We start from the raw sequence: 16,959 nt of genomic DNA, 5'->3' as shown, positions 1-16,959 counted from the left end.
ATCAAAAAAAAACAAAATTTGCAAGGTGCTTAATTAGGGATGTGGATAATAAAATATTGAAACACCAGTAAATCTTAAAAGCAATAAACTGTCTAGAAAACGGCTGCGGAATTCGTATTCCTAAAAACCACCAAAAGTTATTCATGATGATGTACGGGCACCCAGAACAGTCATCCTACCTGCGTCCAATTATAGTGCTTCCTGTGAGCAACTTTCTGGGACCCATGTAGTAATAGATTACAAAGTCGACCATCGAGCATTTGTAGATTTGAACACATAGGTACCACTTGCCACCACAATCCAGGCATAACACTTTATGCATACTTAAATATTATATCCCCACTGAAAAAGCACAGGGAACACATAGGCTTTGGTCAGATGGATATGAAGTAGCAGTAGAGATATTTTACATTCTACAACACCATTTGCCAACAATTAGGCTAATACCGCCTTTTTTACCTCCTGTAGGTAACCTTTGAGCATCCAACCCCTATGCACAATTGAGTTCATCACAGACGTCGACCATATTTGAAACTTGTAAGCAACAAAAGGCAGCGACCATTCCGTCTCCATGAGCTTCAACTCCATGATGTTTACAGATATCATGGCCTTACCTACGAAAGGCCAAGTCAGCATTCTAGATCAAGCGTGCTGCCAACTAGCTCACCACAAAACTTATGTGAGCAAAATGAAAACCAATATTGTGAAACCAATAGACGTTCTCATCACTAATGAATGTTTTAGTCAGCAATATTTCATGTAAAGGGTTTGATGACGACGCCGTTGGAATGTAAGACCAGATATATTATGAATATAAATGAAATGAAATGATTCAATTTTTACGTCCTACTTTTCTGCACCTTGTGGGCTAATGAAGACGGGCAACGCCATGCAGGGTGCAATGAGGGACGTTTTGCCAAGATCTTTTAAAGTACACAGCCTGTGCCACACGTGGACTCGGTTTATTGTCCTATGGATTATAAGTATGAGCGGAATTTATTTTCGTATCTAATTACGACAATTTACATACTTTTTCATTACAGGAAACTCTCTATATTGTGAAGGTAATTTCGAAAAATTCAGAATAAAAGACCAATTATTATCCATTTAAAGGGATGGTAAAGTGTCAATAATCACGAAGGGCCTTATGAAATACAAGAATATTTGCGAATTTTTTTTCATCAAAATATATTTTGATTGAATTGCAGGAAGTACAGACGTCTGACTGAAAATTGGAATGTTGCAATTTGATGCTCTTAGTGTCCTCAATACACATACACATTTTAGCAAAAACCTTCTTACAACCTCTTTAACCCTACATTTTCAATCGCAATTATCTACTCTGCTCAGCTGAATAACGCTACTTGCTCGCTTACCCGAAGGTCCAGGGTAGGTCATAGGGCATAGGGCATAGGTCGATAAATACATTCGGATTTTTCAACTCTGTTTCCCCATGTCAGTGATGCAGGTAAGAGGGGCTGGCACTAAACCGAGTCCGCCTATGCACGTTAAAGATCCTTCGACAGTTGTAAATTGAAAATGAGCAGGCTAATGCCGCTGTCCTGGAAAAATTTCCCTCATGGCACCCTGCATGGCGTTGCCCGTCTTCATTAGCCCACAAGGTGCAGAAAAGTAGGACTTAAAACTCCATTCATTTCATTTTGTATAACGCTACGGATAATCCGGTAAATTTCAACGCAGATCATCACAGTGTGAATTACGGAAATGATATGAAACGTGACTCTCTCCCACCCACAGTTGTAGGCCACTTCCTATGCACATAGGATTAATAAGTCAAAAAAGTAATTATTCGTATTGAGGAAAATCGGAAGATAATCTAGTTAATATAGTAACCCGAAATTCATAAGTGATCCTTTATTTCATATTAGTGTTACATCGTGCAATAAATCAACAAATACATAATTATTATTTTGTAAGAAAGAATATAGTCATATTTAATATGGAAGACAAATCAAAGGAAATATATATTAAATTAATAAAAATTAAGAAATTTCTCATATCATTACAAAGGAAAATTTGAATTTAAAAAAAATACATTTGGTGATAAATAAACGATAAATCAACAAACCAAAATGATCTATTAATTGATTTCAACAAATGCATTATTTGTAAGGAGGATAATATTCAAATTTGACTATGGAAGAAAAGGCAAAAGAAGTAGAAATTAAATTTAGCAAAATTTAAGAATTTTGAAATATTTTTCACGAAAGAAAAATTGAAAAAAATATAGAGGGTTATAAATAAACTGGAACAGACTAAAATGATCTACTAATTGAGTTAAACAAATATATTATTCATATTTCTAAGAAAGATAATATTAAAATTTTAATATGAAACAAAGCAAAGGATATAAGCAATTTCTTTTTGAAACAAATATATAATATACTTTAAATAAACTCAAACGTTTAAACCAACAGACCAATATGATCTACTAATTGATTTTAGATTTGAAAACCGATATATGACATTGAATAAAACTATTCCTTTCATTCATAATCATGGTGTATCGGTTACAGCAAAGCAAAGGATATAAGCATTTGGCAAAAAAAGCAATTTCTTTTTGAAACAAATATATAATATACTTAAAATAAGTTTACACCAACAGACCAATATGATCTACTAATTGATTTTAGATTTGAAAACCGATATATGACATTGAATAAAACTATTCCTTTCATTCATAATCATGGTGTATCGGTTACAGCAGGGTACTATTACTCCGGTGATTTGGGGGTATCGACAGGAACGTATCGGATGTTGGGTTGAACAGTTTCACAACCGGTCTGGAATGCTTCTAACGTAAGGGTGAAGTTGTAGATACCACCAGCACAACCAGTTCTTCGTAGGACAGGTAAATGCTTAATAACGGCCCTGCATTCAACAAGGGATACTCCACCATCGCTGGTTGGTGGACTGGAACATGAACATATCTGTTCATATTGGCGTTGAGGAATTCGGTTTACATCAGTGTTCAGGACATAGTAGACTGGACAAACTGCGTGTTTACCGTATCTGCGTCCACCAGCCTTGCAACTTGTGTCACCTGCAACCCGATATCTTCTGGTTTTAATGTACTCTGATCGAATCTGAACGGTGGTCACATTTTCTAGATTTGTGTTGTAATTCTTGTTAATGATATTATGTGGTGGATCTACGCAATTTTGAGACCCTCCATTCACAACAGTTAATGCAGCAAGTACAACAGCAATTACGCTCTGAAATATTCAAACGTATAAACGTATCGGTGAACAGTTTTATCATTATCGATACTAAAAGGATAAAGAAAGATTGTCTAAATATTTGCTTTCCCAGTTAGCAGAGCTAAACTTAAGCTGTAGGTATCGCTGTGGAGCTCATAAATGCCCCTTTCGTCTGCAATATATATATCTTTGGCCTTTTTTGCATCTGTTATTGGCAAAAACGGACTTAATATTTCAGCTGTAGCCATCAGCCCTTCAGTTTCCTTAAATTACGATCGTAAAGGATACTTAAAACATTAAGTCGGACAGCCGAGATAGACAAGACAATATCTACCTTGTACAGAATTATAACGCTATTTCTACTAGTTTGATCCCAAAAAAAAATTAATATTTTGGAATATAAAACAAACAAAACTTATAATCTGCGACCAATACATGATTTTGGGAAGGATAATAATTAAACTTTTCCGTAAGTTACTTCGACAAATAATAAAAAGAAAACCATAATTTATTGAATCCTCTGTTGGAAAATGCTCAATCAATTCTGATTTTGCAATGGATGTTACTATCAGCTTCAATTAACAATATCTGAATCGATTTTCCTTCTAGTCTTGCTCTCACAAGGATTATAACATGTATTATTAAATTTGGCTGAAATGTAAAATAGTACTTACCAGCAGAGTCTTCATGTTAAATGTATTGACAATTTGTATCAATGCAAAAAATTCAACACTTTGACAATTTGTTCAAGTTTTGATTCTAACGTTCTCCAACATCACTTTTATAGCAAAATATTGCTCAATAGTCATGATGGAAAGGGTCGGGAAGTGATTTTGTCATCATAAGATGTAAAACGCAATGTTGTGGGATACTTTTAGATATTTATAAATAGCATATTTTTCAATGTTGGTGATGAGGGTGGGAAAAGAGGAGGAATACTAAGAAATCAATAAATAGAAGTATGGGAAGTAATTTGTGACACGGATCAATCCGATCCTCTGATTTCAAATTATGAATGAAATGACGCCGTGAAGAGATTTAATGGGTAGCTGATGGGAATCCCTAATTTAAAGAAAGTTAAATGGGATAGTCGTAGTGACACCTTCCTATTCACAAGGTTTTTTCCTTGATATTAATGTTTAATGTGGCTAACGATATATTTTTGTTAGAGATGTTGCGACAAAATTTCAATTACTACTGGCAATTACAGTCATGTTTTTATAATAACCCACTTTTCTATTACAAAGTTATATGATTATATGAATTTTACAATAAAGCGCTATGTTTCTAATGCTGCAGTCACCCAGCACTGCATAATATTTTCATATCGTTGTGATTTTACATAAAAATGTAACGCTTTCCTAAAAAAAAAAATTCAAATCAAACAAAATCTTTAAGTTATTCTTCAGAGTACTCTTGGGATAATTGTACCTATAAATTTGGAATAAATACGCTTTTCTGCTATAAATTTGAATTTTTCAAATTCCAATCATGCTTAATGAAGTCCTTTCTATCGTTTAAACGATACTACTTGCCAATGGCTCCTATTCTATTTTTTGCATGGATAACAAAAGAATTAACAAAACACCTTTTAAACACTGACTAAAGTATTTTATTATACTACCTTTCGTCGTCGTCTTTTAGACGACTTCATCAGGTGGAATGATTTTGAAAATATTTAAGACATATATTATTTGTTACTTTTTTTTAAATATTGATATCCACCACCATGATTTTGTAATTGGTTTTTTTTGTTTAATGTTTTATCTAAAAGTAGATGTACGAATGGTTAGTTTCAATTATGTTAAAAGCCAAATTTAAGTTTCCAGTGTTTCAATTCTCAAGTTGTTAAACGACTGAAAGTATTATGAGTGTGTGTTTATTTTAATTTAAACCAATTAATATGATTTATAATACATATATTACATCTTATTACTTAGACTGATAAACGTGATTAAATTTACATAATAAATACATAATCTATTGAATATTACACATTCTTTCCTATATAAACTCAAGCTACTCCCTAATTCTTCAGTTCTTTCTGTTGAAAACAAGAATTCAAGAAAATACACAAAGGTTTGTACTATAACACTTTGGTAATGTGTGAATGATATAACATATCGAAGATGTGGTCCTTATTTTCTTAACTTCATGAAGTAAAAAGGATATTATTAAGTGAATGTGAATTGAAAGTCTTCTTTGTGAGTAGAGAAAGGTAACCATCATTCATTGTGACATGCACAACAGTTGTGCTGTTAATGGCTTCTCCAACAGGTATTGGATATGCATAATTCAATATTACCAATACAATGGTCGAAACGAACATGTGTGTTTATAGGTTTCAATATTGCAGGAGGGGATTGGCACAGTAATATCATGAGTGTGGCACATGCAATTTTGTGATATAACTACGTCAAGCCCAGAGTGTAATATTGAAAACCTACAGACACACGAGTGCGGTTGGCCTTTTATCACATACTATTTTTGTCAACTGTAAGTTGATTGTTCAGGTAAAACACACAATTCGTCATATTAATATGATTCGACCCACGTTCATGTAATACTCACTGGGAATCCCCATAGAATGTGATAATAATAATAATAATAATAATAAATCTTTTATTGTAATGGGTCAGAATAAGGCACAAGAAACAGGACATTATCCTGTCTAACATTCTGCCCATAAGAACAGTATAATGAATGAATGAGGGAAAATAAGAATAAACATACGATGATGTCATAGGCAATTTCCTATTATACATCGGTCAACCCGTAACTTTGTCGTTAAAGTAGGTAAAAGCGGTATTGATTGTAGGAATTATAGCCCATGGGTGATTAAACATGTTTTTAAATATGGTTAAATGGTTATTCATTATCATTTGTGTTATTAAAGCTTAGAATGCGAAAAGCGAGATAGAAACAAAAATGGTTCAGCCCGTATTTCACATAAGTGTAATATGGATATAATTATTACACAGGCGTCAATCTCCTGATTTGTAATAAAAAATATTTATTTCATTACTCATTTCTTTATTTTTCAGATGATGAAACTCGTTGTTGTTGCTGCTCTAGCTAGTTTAATTGCTGTTACATCAGCAGGCTATGGTGGTATGGGTATGTTAGGAGCTGGTATGTTGATGAACCCAATGATGTATGGTGGTATGATGAACCCAATGTTAAGTATGTATGGAATGGGTATGATGAATCCTTATATGATGGGCATGTATGGAATGTACCCAGGCATGTACGGAGGATTTGGTATGGGTGGCCTGGGGATGATGGCTGGTATGACTCCTTATGGTGTCATAGGTGGATTTGGGGGTTTAGGACCAATTGGCGTTGCAGGGAACACCGCAAATAGTAAGTTTTATTTACATAAAATTAAAGTGATTATTGACAAATAATATGCTTTAAAAAAAGCTGGCATTATAAAAAAATAGCGAATATGTCTGATCTTAGAAAGTTAATCGTCGCCTCAAAAACTACTCCTTTTGATAATTAATATATGTCGGCAGAACGGAATGAACTGCAGTCAAATAGAAATAACTGATAACTAAATTCACGAGGACTTTCTATTTTATGATCACTGAAATTATACCTTAAAATTTCGTTTTGTTTTTCAGGTCAGACGGTTGTCTAATAATTTTTTTTAAATTGTTTGATGAATTGGTATAAATAAAGCAAACTTGATTTCTACAACAGTGAATTTTTTTCTTCATAAAGCCAGTGATGAAACCCGTCTATTTGCTAACCTAGATATTTGCACAAGTCATAGGTCTTGAAATCTAGATACTTCCTTGTCAACCCCGTTTCCCCAATATATGATTGTTCATTAACGACCAAATTCTGAAGTCCAGTGAATAATATAAAACCCAAGCACTAACCAGTCTTGGGGACTAGATATTCTGTTTTCAACCCCGTTTCCCCATTTTGACGCGTTGGTCAAAAAGTGCAAAGATGAAAAAGAATTCGTACCGGAATTCAATATCTCACATCAATTTCATACAATTTCACTAGCTGATTACCACTTAAAAGTTTAACTTCTAAGCTAATGCTTGACAGTTCTTATCATGGAACTGTTATTTTCCTAACGTATTATTTCGATATGACCTTGCCTTTCTGAACTGAAATATTAAATTAAAATATGGTCAAGAAAGGTAAAAATTTCTTGACGGTCATTATTATTGGTCTTATGTCGCTGTTGTGTACGGTCGAATGACCGGTGCACAGTAGTTCTGCTCTGCGGATTGTCGTAGCGTTTATCTCTATCCTGTTTATCGTCTATAATGTCAACAAAATAACTGTAGCATAGGCAATGTGCATTCGCTCGATTGGTAAAAGTGCCACCTTGTGCAGCATAGACTGTATGAGCTTAGTAATGTCAAATTTTGCAACTTTCTATGGTGAATGGGCAGTTGATATAATAGTAGTCGGTGGCGCGTATGACACAAACAAGTAAGATTGTTTAATGAATTATAGACATAAGAACAGCACTTGTAGTGTCAATATTGTCTTTGAACCCGACCATTTTGTGAACCAGCCCATTGAATTCATCAGGGATTATCAAAACTGACTGTAAAACAGCCATGAAATACCTGCATTCAGGGCTTAATCAAACACAAATAGTGCCCCTTCATTCAACAGCAACCATTCGCGAAAAACTTAACCGGACGCATGGCATGGTGCATCGTATCATGAATGCGGGTTTTTACATGTATTAAACTACGCCTAGTACAGTTCGTTTTGGGGGGTGGGGGGGGGCGTGGAAATGAGATTGGTGGCATTTTAATCTGACTCATCAGGTCGGTTCTAGAACGGAAATGAGGTCATGTAAACAAAACACAACACCGCTTTGCCGCCACCCGTTTGAAAAGATAAGAACACATTCTTTTCTCTCGGATTCAAATTCTTTGACGAAAATCTCACTCAATTCTGTACCGTACATAATCATCAAAATATGTAATGACACGCTGCTTTCGTTTTGTATACGTTTGCAAACAAAACGTCATAATGAGTTATTTGTTTTAATTAGCTGAAATTTGCTACCATTACAGTAGGGCCAATTTTGATTGGACAATATTTGGCTATGAATACTTAAATTTTCTCACTTGTGTTACCACAGGCCCGAGGAAGTATGACGAATGGGGTTGGTTTTGACCCTATGGACATGGTGATTGCTGATCGACGATTGACCGGTTTTATGGGCATCAATCATGAGGCGGTTGAGCACATTTTCTCCCAGTTGGGAATGACAAAATTTTCTAAAGGAAATCTGTTACTCGACTTCCTTGAAAAGACCAGACTATCAATGGAAGATATTTTGCTGACCAACGAATTTGACCAACGCACGTTCGCTATAGAAGTTTTGTTCAACAACGAAAATGATTCATAAATCGATAAAGCTATCATTGTTTGTGGTCAGCCTTTCAACAGTTTCCCAGAATGAAATGAAAACTTTTGATTTCGTGCGGGACTTTTCAGCCAACCCTCGAACAGGAACCACGAAATATTAAGGGAATTACATTGAGCGAAGAGCTAAGGACTGTAATTAACATTCGAATTTGATTTTCATCGCCACTTGGAGTTGATGATGTAATGGAAAGGCACTTTTGGCCAGTATAAAGAGACAAAATCACCTTGTATCCATCTAAAGACGGGCTGCAATATTCTAGCGATTTCAGAATCAACCCAACTAAAGCTTTAGACATATTCTGATCCATCATGACATGAATGATCATTATGATTAAGCTTAGTTAAGACTATTTTCACCTGTATTTCAGTTACCAAGCGTAAGCTTTCGATCTAAAAGCACTAAACTGGGGATATTGATACACCGTTATATGAACAAAATATGTTTTATTTACACCGATTAAAACTAGTAATTAGACAATCGTCTGACCTGGAAAAAAAGATGAAATATATATATATATTTAAATGTCCAATGAAGGTATTTGTCTCTTAGTGGAATAAAAAAAATTAGTAACTTGTATTTCGTTCTTGGGTAATATTTTTGCAACGTTAAACATGATTGAGAAAATTTTCATTCAAAAATTTATCATCAGAAAAAAACAAGAACTTACTATTAGCGGAGTTTCCTGCAGCACCAATTGGTCCTAAACCCCCAAATCCTCCCATGGCACCATAAGGTGTCATACCAGCCATCATTCCTAAACCACCCATCATCCCTAGGCCACCCATACCAAATCCTCCGTACATGCCTGGGTACATTCCCATCATATAAGGATTCATCATACCCATTCCATACATACTTAACATAGGGTTCATCATACCACCATACATCATTGGGTTCATCATACCGCCATACATCATTGGGTTCATCAACATACCAGCTCCTAACATACCCATACCACCATAGCCTGCTGATGTAACAGCAATTAAACTAGCTAGAGCAGCAACAACAACCAGTTTCATCATCTGTAAAATATATAGAGCAGTATTTAAAACATGATCAATTTAAGTACCTTCCTTGCACAATTTTCAACATATTCTACAAAGCAACTTCCATATGAAAATTAGTATTTTGAAGGACTAATTTGTTGTCTTATTTGAAAAAACTTTCAGCTGTAATATATATTACCTTGGAAAGGTTTACTTGAATTCTTCGATACAGAATGAACTTAAGATGATGTGAAACGGAGTAGTTTAAATAGTATATTACACGGAAGTCGTTACACCTCGTCTTATAAAATGTTATACTGATTTAATTATTGAGTAATATGACAACATAAGTAGCAATCAATATTCATTTTCAAATAATTGTTTAAAAGTACAAATTGTAAAAAAGTACGGATGTATCATTTCAATGAAATGTGTATACAAAAATTGAAGAATGTAATAATGAATAAAATTTAGTTTGTACTAGAAACAGCTCTAATACCTTCAAGAGTTCTACAGGCTACAAATCTTTATTGATCAAGGTTGTATGCATGAGTTAGTTGACATCCTTCTAACCTATCTGGAGACAGACAATAACTTGTCATCTTCCAACCATTAACAGGGTTAAAAACTTTTAATGGAAAGAATATATAGATACCAAGGTTTTGGTGAAAATACATGCAGATTTAGAGTAAAATTATACATAACACGAGTCCTTTTGGACTCACACAAAAAAAAACAAGTAATAAATACAACGAAATATTTGAAAGGGATGTCGCAAAATTTGGGAGCTATACTGGACAACATTGCACTGATACAAAGCAAAGTTTTATTGACCCTACTTCTCCCAATGATATGTTATGTAACGATCATATCATTCTGGTTTTGTTCACAAAATTAATGACATATTTTCCCATGCCGGCTACCGATTTGCATCACTTAAGGTACCAATTGGAGATCAAAGAATCCTCCAGTACAATTTCGCCTCTTAGACACAATCGAATAGACCCGCACACAATAAATATTGAATTAATTACGTTGAATTCCTACCATGCTGAACATCTGTGAGAAAGTATGTAATCTTCTCGAAAATGAATCTGGCCTTTGTTAAGCTTAGTACATGTGCACAAATCATAAATATAATGAGCCCCATCCTTTCAAAAGCTTTGTGTGAAGAGTTGTGCCAATCAATTTCGAGAAAAATTGTCTGTCTTTGATGGATGAAATTTTGTCAGGCCATCAAACATAATTGGCACTAACAATTAATAGGAATCTGTGCAATGAAATGATATGTACACAAAATCAAGCGGAACCAGTGAATTAGATCTAATGATCCGATTTCCATCTTTTCTGATAATGAACAAAGAGATCATTAAGGCAATAATTATTTAGCTAAAAAAATCTTAATTGATATTGTATGTTATGTATGTCATCATATTACTCAATAAGTAGGTATAATACTTAATAAGACAAGATGTAAGACTTCCGTGTAATATACTATTTAACCTGCTCGGTTTCTCAACATCTTCAGTTCACGCTGTATTGAAGAATTCAAAAAAAAATCTCAAAGGTAGAACAGCTTACATTTGTAAAACGTTTTGTTTTCATTACTGACAAAAATTGCCATTTCAAAAAATCTAGAAATTATCGAAGAAAAGCATGTTTTCAAATATTTTCATTCATTTTACAGATGATGAAACTGGTTGTTGTTGCTGCTCTAGCTAGTTTAATTGCTGTTACATCAGCAGGCTATGGTGGTATGGGTATGTTAGGAGCTGGTATGTTGATGAACCCAATGATGTATGGTGGTATGATGAACCCTATGTTAAGTATGTATGGAATGGGTATGATGAATCCTTATATGATGGGCATGTATGGAATGTACCCAGGCATGTACGGAGGATTTGGTATGGGTGGCCTAGGAATGATGGGCGGTCTTGGAATGATGGCTGGCATGACTCCTTATGGTGCAATGGGAGGATTCGCAGGTTTAGGACCAATTGGTGCCACAGGAAACACCGCAAATAGTAAGTTCTTTTTCTTTTAATTAAGTAGTTTGATACTAAAGTCCACATTCAAAACATTACACGAGTTAATATTGATTTCTTTTACTATCTATATATGCATATTGCATATAACTTACATGTTTATAATATAACCATTCAGGATAATACTTTAAAGCCCGTATTTTAACTACCATAGCAAGGTTTGATCACACTTGTTTTGTGTTCAAACTATTATTTGATTATTCCTGTAATACTTAATTCCCCTATATTTAATTTTCAGGTCAGACGGTTATTTAAATAAAGAAAAAATATCTATTAGGTTTTTGCTGGATATGAGAAAAAGTTACTTGTTCATCTTGGGCACATAATTTCTGGAAAATGGTAATAGTATTTGATAACAGAAATGTAGTACAATATAATGCTGGAGCTGGAGAAACGGCTTACATATCTTTAGCTCTGAAGGCCCACGACCTGTTGAAATGAATCCAATGTTTTTCCTTCAGGTAACCGACCTGTCACATGGAGCCTAATCAGCTCCCTTCGTCGCTGTTTATTTAGCCAACAAGTGAGCGCCTTACACAGGTATAGGTTTATTTTCACCACATAATTGGCAAAGCATATCCTGGAACTTTTGCGCAATATTTTATTTCGAATTTAATTATGGATGGGCTTTCGACTACTTAAAATTATTGACGTGAAAATCAGGCAGCCTCCTGAAGGGCAAGATGATTGATTCGTTTCAATAACTCGAAATCTTTCGAGGCTTAAAGCGTAGGTTAACAAACTTTAAGACTATTCGTCTGGATGAATATTTAATTAAAAAAGAAGCCCTTTTAGATGGGTATCAGCATCCTAGTCACAGAATGAAATCTTTCCAGTGTGCATCTATAATCCCCACGGGACACCGATCATTGTAATTGTCATGATTGTAATAATTTGTCAATAAATATTTTAAAAATTTGAATTTTTTTTCTGAAGCCAATATAAATATCTAATACCTCCTTTGCGTTAGCAAAGTTTTACAAGAAGTTATGACCAACTGAAATCCAAAGTTCACCTGAATCAGATAAAATGAAAGTTGGACGACTGTGAACTATATGTGAGCAATACAGTTTCATTTGGATCCTGAACAGAACAAAAATAATGATGCGGATTTTACACTAGATGTTTAATTCAGCATTTGTCAGCATTTGGCAGCATAATTTACATTTGAGTTATAGATTGCATTTAAACCGTACTGATGTACACACTGTAGCCAATGGCTTTTGAAAAAGTATCTCCTTTACGATTGTATATTAGCATATCTATTGTCAACAAAACTGTTAAGACGGTAGCCTTGTTTGTTTTCAAATATTTTCAACTTTATTAAAATTATAAATGAGGCTCATTTCATCGTTGTATTTTGAAAGCAAATTGTAGTGTGACTGCTAGCTAGTTTTTATTTGGCCACAACAGCAAGGATTTATATTATTTAACCAATGTCTTCGAGGTTTAGAGTAGGGTTTGTCTTTCTTAAAGATATGTTTCCGTCAACAGTCACATATTAGATTTCGGGGAAGGGACAGTTTGATTCTCCCATGTGTACAGGCCGAAGATGGGGCAATTACCTATATCTTTGAACAATTGAAATAAGCGGTTTGAAACTGTTGGATATTTTTTCTTGTCCTGGTTATGTTCTGAAATTAGTGATGAACATTGTATGTAACCTCAAATCCTATATATCTGAAAAATCGCGATGTTCCGTAGTCGTTCATAGACCACTCCAGGTTGACACGATGTTACCTTTTACAAATATTATTGCCTCAAGGTAAGCCTTACCCTGTACTGTTTAATTGATTTTAATTGAAAAAATATACCATGACTAAGGATTAATTATGCTTAATTATAGATTGTATGATAATATTGTAGGAATGTGATGACACTTTACGTAACTATAAAAGGCTGGCGAAACGATAAGGTCGATAACGATAGGAATTGAACTACGATCTAAGCTGTCAAGGTATGTTATTCATCTTATTCAATTTAAAAATCTAAACTTGATGTACGTGTTACAACCATGTATGTTATGTGTATATATTTAAGGTCCTTATTTAAGGACATAAGCAAATGCTTTGAAAATTCAAATCGGGAAAATTAATTCAAACGTACGAAACATAGGTCGAGAAAGTAATTAATTGAAATTCAAAAACGTAATTGGGGTTTGATCTTGAAAATAGTTGAATCGATGATAGACTTTCTGTTAAGCATTTAATTCATTTCAGATGATAAACGTGGTAGTTATTGCTCTAGCTTGTCTTGTTGCCGCCTCACAGGCTGGTTTGTATGGTGGAGGAATCGGTTTGAACCCGTTTATTGGATACCCTGTAGGACTTGGTACATTCAGTCCGTTTTTTGGTGGGATTAATCCATATTTTGGTGGAATTAGTCCACATATTGGTGGAATAAGTCCGTTTTATGGCGGATTAAGTAAATTTGGACTAGGTGGTTTAAATGGTTTTGGTTTACATGGTCTTGGTTTTAACTCATACGGTTCTTATAACCCATTATTAGGTGCCGGTATTGGATCTTTATACGGGTTAGGAGCTGCGAATTGGCTTGGAGGAAATAACGTTGGTAAGTGTATTCCCGTTTCTTTTAAATATTTTAAGCGCGGTACTTTTACTACCACAAATGTTATAAGCATCCAATTGAGTAAAGCTTTGTATATCAAATATTTTATCATTATGGAAGTACTAGCAAATATTGAATTGTGATCCAGCAATAGCGAATCGCTTGATATTGTAATTAGGTCATATTTACGCATCAACTAGCCAATTGGCTTTATCCATCTATTTCGTAGAATAAGAATCCCATTTCAGGACAACAATTGCTTCGCTACAGGGGGTTCTAGGTAACGGGGTTTTTTTTTACCAATGACGTAAAAACGAGAATTGGGCTTTCATAAATCGTGATGATTTAAACAACAGCATGATATAAATGTCGAAAATAATTTTGATTCGATATCATTTTGTCTTATTTCTTTAACTGGAGATAATTATGTTTTATTTTAGACCAAAGTCAACAGAATGTTTAAAAATGTGAGTGAGACGGATGGATGATATTTAACGGTTGGATTGTAAAATACATTGAAGGAGCGCAACATACATACATGAGATGTATTATATATATCTATTATTTATTTGTGAATAAACTCAATATTACAGTATTTTAGTTCATTTTGTTCACATTGCAATGTCCGCATTATTACTGGTAAGACATCGGCATTTGCTGACGAACGTCAAGGGCATGGCATCAAGGAACGACAAAACTGGGCGCTGATTTGGTCTCTTCCAAATCATTTAGTAATATCATGATCAACACGTGTCAAAATTAAGTTTTACAGTTATTATATTCGGTGATTACGTTATATTTTATTTCATAATAATTGTACAAAATGATCCGAAAACCTTGTACCCTCTCGGCGGGCAAACGGAACTGAAATCGATGAAGTTTTCAAATTTGGTCATAATGTAGCAAAAGTCGGTATTTATTTGCTTAATCTTCAGAACATTGACAATTTCAGAGAAACACAAGGCTATTTAATTAATCGTAGATAAAATGCCACCAGTTGAAAAATTAGTTTTAATCTTTCGAAATTCGATATTTGTTTAAAAAAAATTCAGCACTCTTCAAAAACAGTGAGAATGTCACTTTTTTTTAAACTGTGTACATAACGAATGCATTGTCAAAGAAATGAGTCATATCGTTACTCTTCTCAACTTAATTCGAAAGTTTTCCTTAATCCTTGTGTGAATTACAATTTGTAACGTACACCTCCGGAATGCTACGATATGGCTTGACATATTACAGTGATATATTTAGTTCACTCGTGATAAAAAAAACTATAAATGTATATTATAGTTGAACGGGCATAAACTACAACTACTAATCTATATAGACCGTGGGAAATTTGTAATTTTGAACCAATCAAAAATTGGGTCGTGTACCTTTTCTTCATACCAGTTGAGGTAAGCTGTCATATAATATTTCTTCGTGGGCCATTCAGGTTTAGTGTAAGGATGAATGGTCTTTTTATAGACTTAAGAAACTGGGTGAGGCGAATATGTGTTTATGGCCAACGTTCAAACAATATCGGAGAAAAAGAATTGGTATTTTTCGGGTCTCAAAATATAAACGGTTCCCTTTTGTATTTTGTGCATATACACTTATGGAGACGTTTGAAATGAAAGCCATAATCTAATCTGACACTCGTGGTTGTTTCTTATTACGTGAGAAAAACAAAGCAAAACTGTGCACGTAATGAAATATAAGGAAATTATACCTGGGGATAAAGTTATTAACTTATAAAAAAAAATGATTCGAAGACCCGTCCCTTTCTACTGGGATTAATTTAAAAATTTATTAATTATAACGTTTTTTTAGCAACATCTGACAATACTATGTTTGTATCAAATATGTTGCTTGATGTACTTGCAATCGTTCAAAACAATGTATCATCGCACATATTTAATTTAAAATTTACCAAAAACACAGTTATATAATTAAGAGTCAAAAATATATTTTATCATGAAAAACTATACTGTATTTTTAAAATGAAAAAAAAAATCATTGAAATTTTCCATTTTCCATGCGTTTGACGTGCGTTGGGTATCAGATATTAACCTTTCTTAACCACAAATAATTACCAGAGTATGAATGAAGAAAATAAAAAGGAAGTGTAGTAAAACGTATTTGTATACGTATTACATTATACGGACGGAAGACTTTTTCCATGTGACTGAAATGGCTTAAACACGTGAATAATAAGGAAGTCAAGAAGGACCACATTAAAATATAATTGCTCTATTTTCACACCGTCTTTAATATCACGGGAATGAATTACGCGTAAAATGTTAATTGCCGTGATGGTGCGTCTGTTGGCTCGTAAACACCAATTCATGGAAGATTCTGCAATATCATTCGTGGATATGTAAAAAATGGTGTTTACGTCTTACTGCCTATTGATATATGTAACATGATTGTTTACGTCAAAAGAATTGGATCGCATATCAATTACACTTTCACGCATGTACACTTACCAAGTCACTGCCTAATCTATGGATATTTATTACATGACGTCAATAGAATTAGATCGCATATCGCTTACACTTTCACTGTTTGCAGTAATCGCATGTTCACTTCTCATCTTCTGATCCCGAAGGCTGGACAAGACTAAGAAGGAATATCGTGATGTTCCAACCCTTTCTTGGTAAAAGAATACAACTTAGTGACATAGTGTGCATTCCGATTCCACACTATATTACAATATTCTATCTGTCATAAATGCATTGTGA

The 16,959-nt window shown here is 34.0% G+C and overlaps 4 protein-coding genes across 4 annotated transcripts; 2 read left to right on the top strand and 2 right to left on the bottom strand.

The window, feature by feature from the left end:
• Positions 1 to 2,735: 2,735 nt before the first annotated feature.
• Positions 2,736 to 3,910, bottom strand: LOTGIDRAFT_169525 (hypothetical protein; the record flags this gene model as incomplete). Its single annotated transcript, XM_009067808.1, has 2 exons — positions 2,736 to 3,236; positions 3,896 to 3,910. 2 exons carry the CDS (start codon positions 3,908 to 3,910, stop codon positions 2,736 to 2,738), a joined length of 516 nt encoding a protein of 171 aa, XP_009066056.1.
• Positions 3,911 to 5,460: 1,550 nt separating this feature from the next.
• LOTGIDRAFT_236737 (hypothetical protein) lies at positions 5,461 to 6,921 on the top strand (the record flags this gene model as incomplete). The annotated part of the gene is made up of 4 exons (XM_009067807.1): positions 5,461 to 5,498; positions 5,671 to 5,734; positions 6,266 to 6,584; positions 6,848 to 6,921. 4 exons carry the CDS (start codon positions 5,461 to 5,463, stop codon positions 6,862 to 6,864), a joined length of 438 nt encoding a protein of 145 aa, XP_009066055.1. The 3' UTR covers positions 6,865 to 6,921.
• Positions 6,922 to 9,063: 2,142 nt separating this feature from the next.
• LOTGIDRAFT_236736 (hypothetical protein) lies at positions 9,064 to 9,849 on the bottom strand. Its single transcript, XM_009067806.1, has 3 exons — positions 9,823 to 9,849; positions 9,305 to 9,659; positions 9,064 to 9,123 (listed from the first exon to the last, which is right to left on the bottom strand). Exons 2-3 carry the CDS (start codon positions 9,657 to 9,659, stop codon positions 9,107 to 9,109), a joined length of 372 nt encoding a protein of 123 aa, XP_009066054.1. The 5' UTR covers positions 9,823 to 9,849; the 3' UTR covers positions 9,064 to 9,106.
• Positions 9,850 to 10,671: 822 nt separating this feature from the next.
• LOTGIDRAFT_236735 (hypothetical protein) lies at positions 10,672 to 14,830 on the top strand (the record flags this gene model as incomplete). Its single annotated transcript, XM_009067805.1, has 6 exons — positions 10,672 to 10,692; positions 11,311 to 11,647; positions 12,130 to 12,208; positions 13,535 to 13,583; positions 13,888 to 14,239; positions 14,677 to 14,830. 6 exons carry the CDS (start codon positions 10,672 to 10,674, stop codon positions 14,697 to 14,699), a joined length of 861 nt encoding a protein of 286 aa, XP_009066053.1. The 3' UTR covers positions 14,700 to 14,830.
• Positions 14,831 to 16,959: the final 2,129 nt, after the last annotated feature.

The sequence above is a fragment of the Lottia gigantea genome (assembly GCF_000327385.1).
Source record: "Lottia gigantea unplaced genomic scaffold LOTGIsca_86, whole genome shotgun sequence".
Classification (NCBI taxonomy): Eukaryota; Metazoa; Mollusca; class Gastropoda; family Lottiidae; genus Lottia; species Lottia gigantea.
The sequence above is the reverse complement of the archived record's forward strand: the minus strand, read 5'-3'. Positions and strand labels throughout refer to the sequence as shown.